Source organism: Rhincodon typus, chromosome 14 (genome assembly GCF_021869965.1).
Source record: "Rhincodon typus isolate 14 chromosome 14, sRhiTyp1.1, whole genome shotgun sequence".
NCBI classification, from domain to species: Eukaryota; Metazoa; Chordata; class Chondrichthyes; order Orectolobiformes; family Rhincodontidae; genus Rhincodon; species Rhincodon typus.
Window position 1 is genome coordinate 42637463 of NC_063345.1, and position 13287 is coordinate 42650749.

The window sequence follows — 13287 nt, forward strand, 5'->3', positions numbered from 1 at the left end:
ACCCTCTTACCATAACCCTTAATTCATTTACTGTCAAAAAATTATCTGTCTTAGCTTTAAAAACATTTAATGAGGAAGCATCACCTGCATCACTGAGCAGGGAATACCATGGATTAATAAGCTTTTGGGTGGAGAAGTTCCACGTCAATTCAGTCCTAAATGTGGTCCCCCGAATTTGGAGGCTGCGCCCTCTAATTCGATTTCACCTGTCCGTGGAAACAACCACCCTGCTTCTATCTTATGTCTTCCCTTCAAAATTTTATGTGTTTCTGTAAGATTCCCTCCTCCCCCCACGTCTTCCAAATTTGAATGAACATAATGCCGGTCTATTCAGCCTCTGTAATATTCAACACTCTTAAATTTGGAATCAACTACGTGACTCTCCTCTGTACCCTCTCCAGTGCCAATGCATACCTTCTCACGTAAGGAGACCCAAACTGCATGCAGTACTCCAGGTGTGGCCTCACCAACACCCCATACAGCTGCAATGTAACCTTCGTGCTTTTAAACTCAACCCTTCTAGCAATGAAGGACAAAAATCCATTTGCATTCTTAATTACCTGTTGTACCTGCAAACCAACTTTTTGCGATTCATGCACGAAGAAACCCAGGTCCCTCTGCACAGCAGCATGCTGCAATTTTCTACCATTCAAGTATTAGTCCATTTTACTGTTATTCAAACCAAAATGGATGACTTCACATTTGTCAACATTGAATTCTATCTGCTAGACATTCGCCCACTCACTTAAACTATCTATTTCTCCCTTCAAACTTTCAGAGCTCTCTGCACACTTTGCTCTACCAGTCATCTGCAAACTTTGATAAACTACACGTGGTCCCCAACTCCAAATCATCTATGTAAATTATGAATAATTGTAGTCCCAGAGGCACACCTCACGTCACTGTTCATCACCCAGAAATCGTTCTTGCCATACTGTTCCAAATAGTTCAATTGTCTGCGGATTTGTCTGCAGAAAGGAACCACCACAGAGGCCTATGATGGTACTACAAAGGAATGAAAATTGAGGATTACCTTGGGTTTCTCACTACAGGTTTTTCCATGCTTTGTTTTAACCATGTTATGTTAACTCAGAAGAGGCATGAATCATTAACCAGAAGCTTTCCCTGCTTGTCTTGAATGTCAGATGAGGGCACTGGCAACAAATCTGATGTAGATTAGCATTTCTTTCATTGCATGTATAATAACATCATACAGGATCTACTGCAGGTGCCAAATCCTTTCTGCAATGTAATATTCGTGATTGAAAAGTTCAAAATTGACCCACATCTTTCAGGATGAAGACAAGATAGATTCATTGAAAAGTTTGCTGCACGATCAAAAATGATGATTGACATTATTTAGAAAATTAATCAATGGGGGAATAATAGTTTATGCAGCCATACCATTTGCATGTATTTTAAACAATGGCAGACATTAGACATTAATATTATTCCCAGGATATTGTTAGTAACCACAGAGGATTTTTCCAATCAATCATGTCTTGAGTATTTTGAGATATAAGTATGAACTAGGGTGCACAGAACTCGCAATTAAACCGATCGTAACTCATTAATTTTTGTGGAAATGTTTAAAACTTAGAATGCCAAGTCATTCAGTTGGCGTTAATGTTTACAATCATATAACCTGGAAATGAACCACATTGCTGGGAAATAAAATTAAATACATTGCCATAAACCCCTTCCAGATCAGAAAGAGAACCAATTAGAATTGAAATGAAAGCTTGCAAACTTGCCACTTTGTTGGATAATGGAATGGCAGGCTCCTTTACAAATTCATGGGATATGGCCATTGCTGGCTAAGCTGCATTTGTTGCCTATTCCTAATGTCCCCCACGGCAGTTAAGAGTCAACCACAATGTTGTGGGTCTGGAGTCCCATGTAGGCCAGAACATGTAATGATGGCAGTTCCTTTCCCTAAAGGACATTAGTGAAACAGATGGGTTCTTCTTTCCCAAATAACTGGCAATGGATTCATGGTCATCGTTAGACGCTTAATTACAGATTTCTTTTTTATGAATTAAAATTCCTCCATGTACTGTGGTGGGGTTTGAACCTGGGTCTGCAAATTAACCGTCCAACAATGATACCACCAAGCCATTGCCTTCCCAAAGATATTACTTTTCATAACCCAAGGTAGTACCTCTGAAATCAGAAACGTGCAGATAAATTCCAGCATATTGGAAGTCATTCCCTGTTCTTACATTTTACGGATTTCAATCCTATCTTGCCTGTTGTTAGGTTTCACAGCAGCATAGGAGCAGCTTTTGTAGCTCTGTCTTGGACACAGATGAGCACACAAGCAGCAGCAACGTTAATATCAAGCAGGGCAGCAGGAATGAAGCCAACAGCAGTTCAGCACCTTCTATCACTGACTCTCAAATTGATTGAGATATGGGAATGTAATGCGGTGCAAAGCGACCATATTCTGATCATAACTCTTTAATTTTTATGGAAGGGTTAAAACCTGGATTGCCAGTTCATTCAGTTGGAGTTTATTACTTCAGACATACCACCTGAAATTACCACATTGCCAGGAAAAAATAAGTGATGAATTTTAAGATACAAGTTTGTTTGGGTGTCGGAAAAGGCATCCAGAAGAGAAGGGGGGTTAAAATTGTTTCAGAGATAGTAGGAACTGCAGATGCTGGAGAATCTGAGATAACAAGGTGTAGAACTGGATGAACACAGCAGGCCAAGCAGCATCAGAGGAGCAGGAAGGCTGATGTTTCGGGCCTAGACCCCACATCTTTGGACTGTGGGAGGGACTGGAGTACCCGGAGGTAACCCATGCTGACATGGGGAGAATGTGCAAACTCCAAACAGAACCCTTCTCTTCTGGATGCCTTTTCCGACCCCCAAACAGGGGTCTAGGCCCGAAACGTCAGCCTTCCTGCTCCTCTGATGCTGCTTGACCTGCTGTGTTCATCCAGCTGTACACCTTGTTATCTACGGTTTTCATAGTGTGCTCTTTGGAGGGACAGTGCAGATCCAATGTGCTGAATGGCCTTTTTTAGCACTGTAAGGATTTATGATTATGTGATCTGCTTTTAAATTCACCTTGTTGTGGACAACTGAGGTGGCACCAGAATTAAGAGGGTGACACAGTTCATCCCTCTTTGTGAGGGACCTTAACAATTTGCCACATCCTTTCTGGAGGGATCTGGACATAACAAAGTTGAACTGTGGAAAATCAGCTGGAAATTCTAAAGCATAAAATGCCAAAATAGATCAAACTATTATGACAATACTAGAAAATAACAGTGACCAGCAAAGAGAAAACTTAAAAAAATAAATTAGAGATATGCGCAAAGAATTCTGCTGATTACCATATACCAGTCTCTGTCCTTTCCAGTTAACTGATGAATTAATTCACTTTAATGTTAAACATCAAGAAGGAGTGAGTGCAGCTTGAGCACAGAATGTATGTTGTGTGGGAAACATCAATGTTCATCATCAAGAGTGGCTTGGCAGCATTACTGCTGGCTGAAATGACTGAGACCGAAGCTCATGGGTGCTAGACATGTTCTGCTGCAGGTGGTGAGAGGTCCTATAAGACATAAAAAAAAAGAACCAGGGACAAGAATGGGCCATCTGTGAGCGCACTCCACCGTTCAATAAGATCATGGCTGTTGTTTTCATGGCCTCAGTTCCACTAACCCACCCTCTGACCATAACCCTTAATTCATTTACTGTTCAAAAAATTATCTATCTTAGCTTTAAAAGCATTCAATGAGGAAGCCGCACCTGCATCACTGGGCAGGGAATTCCATGGATTAATAAGCTTTTAGCTGAAGAAATTCCTCATGTTTATATGTTTCTGTAAGATTGCCCCCTCCCCGATTCTTCTAAATTCAATGAATACAATCCATTATATTCTTTCAGCCTCTCCTCATAAGGCAACCCTCTTAACTCTGGAATTAACCTGACGAATCTCCTCTCCACCCTCTCTGGTGCCAATATATACTTTCTTACATAATGAGACCGAAACTGCATGCAGTGCTCCAGCTGTGGCCTCACCAACACCCCATACAGCTGCAACATAAACATCCTGCTACTAATCTCAATTCCTCTAGCAATGATGGACAAAATTCCAATTGCCTTCTTAATTGCCTGTTACACCTGCAAACCAACCTTCTGCGATTTGTGCACAAGGAAACCCAGGTCCCTCTGCAAAGCAGCATGCTGCAGTTTTCTGCCATTCAAGTAATAGTCCCTTTTCCTATTATTCCTACCAAAATGGATGACTTCACATTTACCAACATTGAATTCTATCTGCTAGACCTTTGCCCACTCACTTAAACTATCTATAGCTCTCTTCAAACTTTCAGAGTTCTCTGCACACTTTGCTCTACCACTCATCTTAGTGTCATTTGTTGAGAGTGTCCTCATTTGACATTCAAGACAAGCAGAAAAAGCTTATGGTTAATGGTTCATGCTGCCTCTGAAATAACGTAACATGGGTAAAACAAAGGCAGGGAAAAACCAACAGTGAAAAACCCAAGATTATCCTCAATTTTCATTCCTTCGTAGTATCATCATAGGCTTCTGGGCTGGACAATTTCTGATTTGATAACATCTGCAGACAAAACAACTATACAAACTTTGACACACTACACATGGTCCCCAACTCCAAATCATCTATGTAAATTATAAATAATTGCGGTCCCCGCACTGATCCCTGAGGCACACCTCTAGTCACTGTTTGCCAATTAGAAAACATTCTTGCCATACTTTTCCGTATAGTTGTTTTGTCTGCAGATGTTATCAAATCAGAAATTGTCCAGCCCAGAAGCCTATGATGATACTACGAAGGAATGAAAATTGAGGATAATCTTGGGTTTTTCACTGTTGGTTTTTCCCTGCCTTTGTTTTACCCATGTTACGTTATTTCAGAGGCAGCATGAACCATTAACCATAAGCTTTTTCTGCTTGTCTTGAATGTCAAATGAGGACACTCTCAACAAATCCGATCTAGATTAGCATTTTCTTTCATTGCATGGTTGATAATATGATATGGGATCTACTGCAGATGCCAAATCCTTTCTGCAATGTAATATTCCTGATTGCAAAGTTCAAAATTAACCCACATCTGTCAGGATGGCGAGGAGATAGATTCATTGAAACGTTTGCTGTACTATAAAAAAGCGTGATGACATCTTTTAGAAAATTAGTAAATGGTGGAATTATAATTCATGCAGCCATACCATTTGCATGTATTATAAACAATGGCAGACATTAGAGGTTTACATTATTCACAGGATATTGTTATAAACCATTGTGGATGTTTCCAATCAATGGAATATGCCAATGTTTTGAGTACTTTGGGATATAGCTATGAAATAGGGTGCAGAGAGACCATAGATTAAACTGATCACAACTCACTAATTTTTGTGGAAATGTTTAAAACTCAGAATGTCATGTCATTGAGTTGGAGTTTATTTCTTCAAACATACCACCTGAAAATTAACCACATTTCCAGGAAATAAAACTAAATATGTTGCCATACCCCCGCTTCCAGATCACAAAGGGACCTAATTAGAATTGAAAGGACAATGCTGAGAGAGGCTAAAAGAATGAATTCATATATGAATGTGTCTGTTCAGTAGCTGACTGATACGTCTGCCTCTGCACCTCCCCCCTCACCTTCATGCCACGTCCCAAGAAAACCTTCCACATTTAACAGATCTTCACCTGCAATCCGGTAATGTGGTCTATTGTATCCACTGTTCCCAATGTGGCCTCCTCTACACTGGGAAGACCAAGCGGAGGCTTGGAGACTGCTTTGTGGAGCACCCACGCTCGGTTCGCGACAAACGACAACTCCTCCCAGTCGCGAACCACTTCAACTCCGCCTCCCACTCCCTGGATGACATGTCCATCCTGAGCCTCCTCCAGTGTCACAATGATGCCACCCGGAAACTGGAGGAACAGCACCTCATATTCCGCCTTGGAACCCTACAAGCCAATGGTCTCAATGTGGAATTTATGAGGTTCAAAATCTCCCTAACCCCGACCTCATCCCAAGACTAGCCCAACTTCTCGTCCCCACCTCCTTGACCTGTCCGTCTTCTCTCCCACCTCTCTGCTCCTCCCACCTCACTGACTAACCCCCACCCCCACTTCCCACCCATATTCACCTCTTCTAGCTTCTTCCACGCCTCCTTGACCTGTCCATCTTCCCTCCCACCTATCTGCCCCTCCCTCCTCACTGACCAACCCCCATCCCAACTCTCTACCTACACTCACCTTTATCAGCTTCATCCCCGCCTCCTTGACCTGTCTGTGTTCTCTCCACCTATCTGCTCCACTATTCACCTTCTATCACTGCCCCCCGCTATTTATTTTAGAGACACCCTTCCCCTCCCCTATTTCTGAAGAAGGGTCCAGACCCAAAAGGTCAGCTTTCCTGCTCCTCTGATGCTGCCTGGTTTGCTGTGTTCATCCAGCTCCACACCTTGTTATCTCAGACCCCAGCATCGGCAGTTCTAGCTATCTCTGACTGAGTTTTAACCCCATTGCGAAGCCTCTTCTAAGGATGCCTATCATGAAGAAGTTACTCTCCTCCCTCCGGAAAGACCTCAGTGGATCTCTCTGCAACTGCAACCATCTGGTAATCTCTTCAGCCCTGAAACTACTCGACCACGTCTTGAAGCAAACCAGGTACTACAGCCATGTTGCCTTTCTCAGTACCTGCCTATGGAACTGGATCATCCCCAATGGTCTACAGTCCACATTCAGGCCTTCCCAATTTAGCCCCAAACGCGATGACTGCTACATACAGAACATTCAGATCCTCCAAAAACGTTTTTCTCTGTGGCTCCTCAAGCACACACTTGCAGCAATGCGCCAGCATCTCCTGGCCCTACAACCAAGCCTACCCCAGCTCAGAGCCTCCATCTCCCAGGCCTGCAAAGTACCTCTCCTGTTTTTCATTCTTCGCAGGATCCACAACCTCAACTTACGATTCTACTCCCCCCTATCAGGCATTAAAAACCATAAATACACTAAACTTACTGATGCCTGCCACCCAACACAGGTCTCTTCCACCCCCCAATTCCCCAAACCTACCTAGGACCTTCCCCACAATGTGCCCGCTACCATTGACCATGTGGTCACCATCATCGCACCTGCGGACCCCACGGATGACGTCACGTCCGCTGACGCCAGACATGCCACTTCTGGTACCGCTACCGCCATCCACACCGTGGATACTGCCACCCCCGATGCAGAGACGAGTAGTGCTGCAAACATCGAGGGTGCACCTGTCAATGCCAACACCGCTCCGCCCACCGCTGACACCAAAGCCGCTCTGCCCATTTCCCCTACAGCTAGCGGCTCTATAGTCAACACCAGCCCCCAGCCCTGCCGGGTCTACACCATCCCCCTCCAAACCTTCCCCTCACTGAGGACGAAAGGTCAGTCCTCAGTAAAGGATTCACCTTTATCCCCCTCCACCCAAACATCAACGAATACCGCTCACGCCTGGACATTGCACTGTTTTTCTGCCGCCTCTGCCTCCGCACTTATTTCTCTAACCACGAGTCTAACTCACCCTCTACAGACTCCTTCTCCTGCATCCAATACACCTCCTCCTCCTGGACATTACCCCAAGGCCTCCTACCCTCCCTCGACATCTTCATCTCCAACTGCCGTCGCAGCATCGATTGTCTCAAACTCTCCACCCCTCTCACCCACTCCAACCTCTCCCCCACAGAACGTGCAGCCCTCCGGTCCCTCTGCTCTAACCCCAACCTCATTATAAAACTCGCGGACAAGGGTGGTGCAGTTGTGGTATGGCGCACTGACCTCTACATCACTGAGGCCAGGCGCCAACTCTCTGACACCTCCTCCTACCACCCCTTTGATCATGACCCCACCCCTGACCTCCAAAACATCATCTGCCAGACCATCCATAATCTCATCGCCTCAGCTGACCTCCTGCCCACAGCCTCCAACCTCATCGTTCCCCAACCCCGCACCGCCCGTTTCTATCTCCTTCCCAAAATCCAGAAACCCGACTTCCCTGGTTGACCCACTGTCTCTGCCTGCTCCTGCCCCACCGAACTTATCTCCACTTACCTCGACTCCATTTTCTCCCCCCGGTCCAGGAACTCCCCACCTACGTCCGGGACACAACCCACGCCCTCCACCTCCTCCAAAACTTCTGATTCTCTGGCCTTCAACACCTCATCTTCACCATGAACGTCCAATTCCTGTATACTTGCATTCCCCATGCAGATGGCCGAAAGGCCCTCTGCTTCTTCCTCTCCTGCAGGCCCGGCCAGTCCCCCTCCACCAACTCCCTCATCCGGTCAACCGAACTCGTCCTTACCCTTAACAACTTCTCCTTCAACTCCTCCCACTTCCTACAGACGTAAGGCGGTGGCCATGGGGACTCACATGGGCCCAAGCTATGCCTGCCTCTTTGCAGGATACGTGGAACAATCCCTCTTCCGTAGCTACACTGGCCCTATTCCCCACCTCTTCCTCCGTTACATTGATGACTGTATCGGCGCTGCCTCGTGTCCCCACAAGGAGCTGGAACAGTTCATCCACTTCACTAAGACCTTCCACCCCAACCTTAAGTTCACCTGGACCATCTCTGATACCTCTGTCTCCTTCCTGGACCTCTCTGTCTCCATCTCCGGTAACCACCTGGTAACTGATATCTATTTCAAGCCTATCACAGTTACCTAGAATACACCTCCTCTCACCCACCTTCCTGCAAGAATGCCATCCCCTATTCTCAATTCCTCCACCTTCGCCGCATCTGGTCCCAAGATGAAGCTTTCCACTCACGGACATCCCTGATGTCCTCGTTTTTCAAGGACAGAAATTTCCCACCCATAGTCGTCGAAAACGCCCTTGACCGCATCTCTTGCATTTCCCGCACCTCAGCCCTCATGCTCCCTCCCCGCAATAAAAACAAAAATAGAATTCCCCTTGTCATCACTTATCACCCCATGAACCTCCAGATTCAACGCATCATTCGCCACCACTTCCACCACTTGCAATCTGACCCCACTATGAAGGATATCTTTCCCTCCCCACCCTTGGAACATAGAACATAGAACATAGAGCAGTACAGCACAGTACAGGCCCTTCGGCCCATGATGTTGTGCCGACCTATTATCCTACTACGATCAACCTACCCTGCATACACTACATTATACTATCCTCCATGTGCCTATCCAAGAGTCGCTTAAAAGTCTCTAAAGTATCTGACTACACTACCACTGCCGGCAGCACATTCCTCACGCCCACCACTCTCTGTGTGAAGAACCTACCTCTGACATCTCCCCTATACCTTCCTCCAATCACCTTAAAAGACTTTTAGGGAATTGTGTTCTGCACAGCCATGCACATTTATGCTAAAAATTGCTTCCTTCTTTTACCCCTCCAGGCTAAGCTCTAATTTTAAGGTTACACCCTCCCTTTCTGCTGGAAATACTTTGTCTATATTGACTGTATCACGTACCTTAATAATCTCAATACTGTACTTCAACTGAGTCATCCTTCAAGTCCTAAAATTAAGAGAATAAAAGCTGAGTTTATGCATCATGTTCACATAATTTAAATCTTTTGAGACATGGTGTAACTGATTTCTCAATCACTGACCATTCCATTCCCTGCCCCCACGCAATCACTGACTCATGACCCTGCTTCCCTCACTGCCATTTCTGACCAAATTTATCTCTGATATCATGTATTCACCCCGACCCTTGGGGAGAAGCTATCTTAATTTGGAGTGACTTTAATATAAATTAAATGGAGGACCTTATTTGCCTTCCGGAGGGACCAGTCTCTCTGCAACTCCCTCGTCCGCTCCACACTCCCCAGTAGCCCCACCGCCACCGGCACCTTTCCCTGCAACCACAGGAGGTGCTACACCTGCCCCTACACCTCACTCCTCACCTTCATCCGAGACCGCAAGAAAACCTTCCACATTAAACAGACGTTCACCTGCACATCCACTAATGAGGTTTATTGTATCCGCTATTCCCGATGTGGCCTCCTATACATCGGGGAGACCAAGCGGAAGCTCAGAAACCTCTTTGTACAGCACCTATGCTCGGTTTGCGACAAACAACAACACCTCCCAGTCGCGAACCACTTCAACTCCACCTCCCACTCCCTGGCCAACACGTCCATCCTGGCTCTCCTCCAGTGTCACAATGATGCCACCCGGAAACTGGAGGAACAGCACCTCATATTCCGCCTTGAAACCCTACAAGCCAATGGTCTCAATGTGGAATTTATGAGGTTCAAAATCTCCCCACCCCCGACCTCATCCCAAGGCGAGCCCAACTTCTCGTCCCCGCCTCCTTGACCTGTCCATCTTCTCTCCACCTATCCGCTCCTCCCTCCTCACTGACCAACCCCTATCCCAACTTCCTACCTACACTCACCTTTACTAGCATCATCCCCACCTCCTTGACCTGTTCATCTTCTCTCCACCTATCTGCTCCACTATCTACCTTCTATCACTGCACCCTCTCTTTATGTAGTTCAGAGCCCCCTTCCCCTACCCATTTCTGAAGAAGGGTCCAGACCAAAACGTCAGCTTTCCTGCTCCTCTGATGCTGCCTGGCCTGCTGTGTTCATCCAGCTCTACTTCTTGTTGTCTCAGACTCCAGCATCGGCAGTTCCTACTATCTCTGATTGAGCTAATGAGTGGCTGCTCATCCTCTGCTCAAAAATAAGCCAACTTTTACTGATTATGATGGAAAACTGTACATGCATTTTTTGGTTTTATCTTTGAAGTATACAGAAGTCAGGCATTTAAAAAGCCAGTCTCAACTCTACTAGAGCTTGCCAGTGGGACTGAATGTTCTTAAGTGTACTGCTTGGGTTCAAGTGTTATCATAATATGAAGGTCACAGTCAAGGAACTATACTCTAGTCATCCCTATGTTGCAGGTAAAGGAACACTTCCACTCTGAGTAAGGGACAGAAAAGAAAATCCTTTATTGTCACGGTAATCTAGTACAGAAGGTGCAGGAGTACAGTGAAAGGTTTTTATAATGGTTGCCTTTAATAGCACCATCTTAGGTACAAGTACTTAGAAACAAATCTTGGATGCAAAAGAGGATTAAAAGGTAAAGTAGTTGCATTACAACAGTGTCTAAAAAATAAGTTAGAAATAAGATAGTTATAACAGAGTTAGAGGATCGACATTACAGTTCGGTGAAGATTTTCAAATAGCAGCAGTTCAGCGCATGGTTTGGCCACCTGTGTCATGCACTTGTCCAACAACTGTCCCGCTCCTCTCCAGCCTCTAGTCCACTCCTCACCGGCACTCAGCAGCAACAAGGTAAGTCACACTGTACCGGGACTTGCTTCACCTTGCGCTGTGGATATCAGATAGCTAGCAGCTGGATAAAATTAAGTGGGACAACACAATCCCTGATTTTTGATGCTGGAATTCAATTGCATTTGAAAGCAGCCAGAACTACAGAATCAGAACCAAATGCAAAGCTAAGGATCATGAAACCTACTGTTCAACTACCAATGCTATTGCAATTGTTAACTTCCACTTCAGTAGCCGCAACATTCAACTGGTTGCTCTTTGCAGACAGTCCAGAGGCTGATCCATAAAATTTTTGAACTTTATATTTTGGGGCTCACCTCTCAGTTTGAATATATGTACGTGTGTTGTATTATTAATTCTTCTTGTACTTAGGAATTAATATTCTCACTCTTTCACAACTCAAGAAAGTTCTTTCAATTCATAAATTATAAGATATGAGTTTGTTTGGGTGTTGAGGAAAGGCATCGTGAAGAGATGGGATCTGCTTGCACATTCTCCCCGTTATCTGTGTGGGTTTCCTGAGGGTGATCTGATTTCCTACCATAGTCCAAAGAATGCTTGTGAAGTGGATTGGCCAAGCTTAATTGCCCCGTAGTGTCCAGGCATGTGCAAGTTTAATTCTACGCTATTCTTTTAAATTAATCTTGTTGTGACCAACTGAGGCAGTGGGTGAATGTAGGGGGTGAGCCAGTTCATCTGTCTTCATGAGGGACCTTAGCAGTTTGTTATGTTCTGTCTGGGGGGGATCTGGACATAACAAAGTTGAATTATAGACAATCAGTTACAAAAACTAAAACATACCGTATTGATTGTAACAAGGTCTGCCAGGTGTATATCATAGTATATGAGTTCCTTGATTGGGTCTGTTAACTTGGTCCAATCAGGGAGCCCCGGCTGACAGATAAGGACAAGAATGTTACAGGTTCTGTTCATTCTGAGAGCTGGCTCTGAGGATGCTGAACCAGTGTAAAGTATTATGGTTGTTTAAATCAAGGATGACTAAGTGATGGGATACCGATTCCTGTGGAGACTTTACACGTAACATGTCAAAACAGATGAGACTATTACGATAACTGAGACCAGGAAAAAGACAGTGACCAGCAAAGAGGAAACTTACAGGAAGTTAGCTTAGAGATATAAATAAAGAATCCTGCTGATTACCACATACCAGTCTCTGCCTTTTCCAGTTAACTGATGAATCAATTCACTTCAATCTTAAACATTGGGAAGCTCTGGGTGTAGCTTAGGCGCAGAATGTATGCTATGTGGGCTACTCGAAGTCCAACATCAAGCGTAGCTTAGCAACAGCACTACTAGCTGAGACTGAAGGGCATAGGTTCTAGACAGGACCTGCCACAGGTGGTGAGACATACAATAAGAGGGAAACACATAATTGAACGGACCCTCATTATCCTTACCCTTGGCAAGATCAATATTGTTGCCATTCTTTCTCAAAATATTTTTGTTGTGTGCAGATTTTGTTAATCCTGAAACGAACCAGCCCAGAAACCAATGATGGTATTACAAATGAAAAAAGAATGAGGAAAACCCTGATTTTTTTCACTGACAACAAGGTGCAGGGCTGGATGAACACAGCAGGCCAAGCAGAGAGGCTGACGTTTCGGGCCCAGACCCTTCATCAGAAAAGGGGGAGGGGAAGGGGGTTCTGAAATAAATAGGAGAGAGTGGGAGGCGGATAGAAGAGGGATAGAGGAGAGGATAGGTGGAGAGGAAACAAACAGGTTGAAGAGGCGGGGATTGAGCCAGTAAAGGTGAGTGCAGGTAGGGAGTTAAGAAGGGGATAGGTCAGTCCAGGGAGGACGGACAGGTCAAGGGGGCGGGATGAGGTTAGTCAGTAGGAGATGGAGGTGCGGCTTGAGGTGGGAGGAGGGAATAGGTGGGAGGAAGAACAGGTTAGGGAGGCAGGGACGAGCTGGACTGGTTTTGGGATGCGGT

The 13287-nt window shown here is 45.2% G+C and overlaps 1 protein-coding gene across 1 annotated transcript in view; it reads right to left on the reverse strand.

Annotated features, from left to right (window-relative positions):
• Positions 1 to 9509: 9509 nt before the first annotated feature.
• si:ch211-153b23.3 overlaps positions 9510 to 13287 on the reverse strand; it is a 33239-nt gene continuing 29461 nt past the window's right edge. Inside the window, exon 7 of the mRNA XM_048605322.1 lies at positions 9510 to 9545. Within this exon, the coding sequence (XP_048461279.1) occupies positions 9510 to 9545 (36 nt within the window). The remainder of the gene's footprint in view (positions 9546 to 13287) is intronic.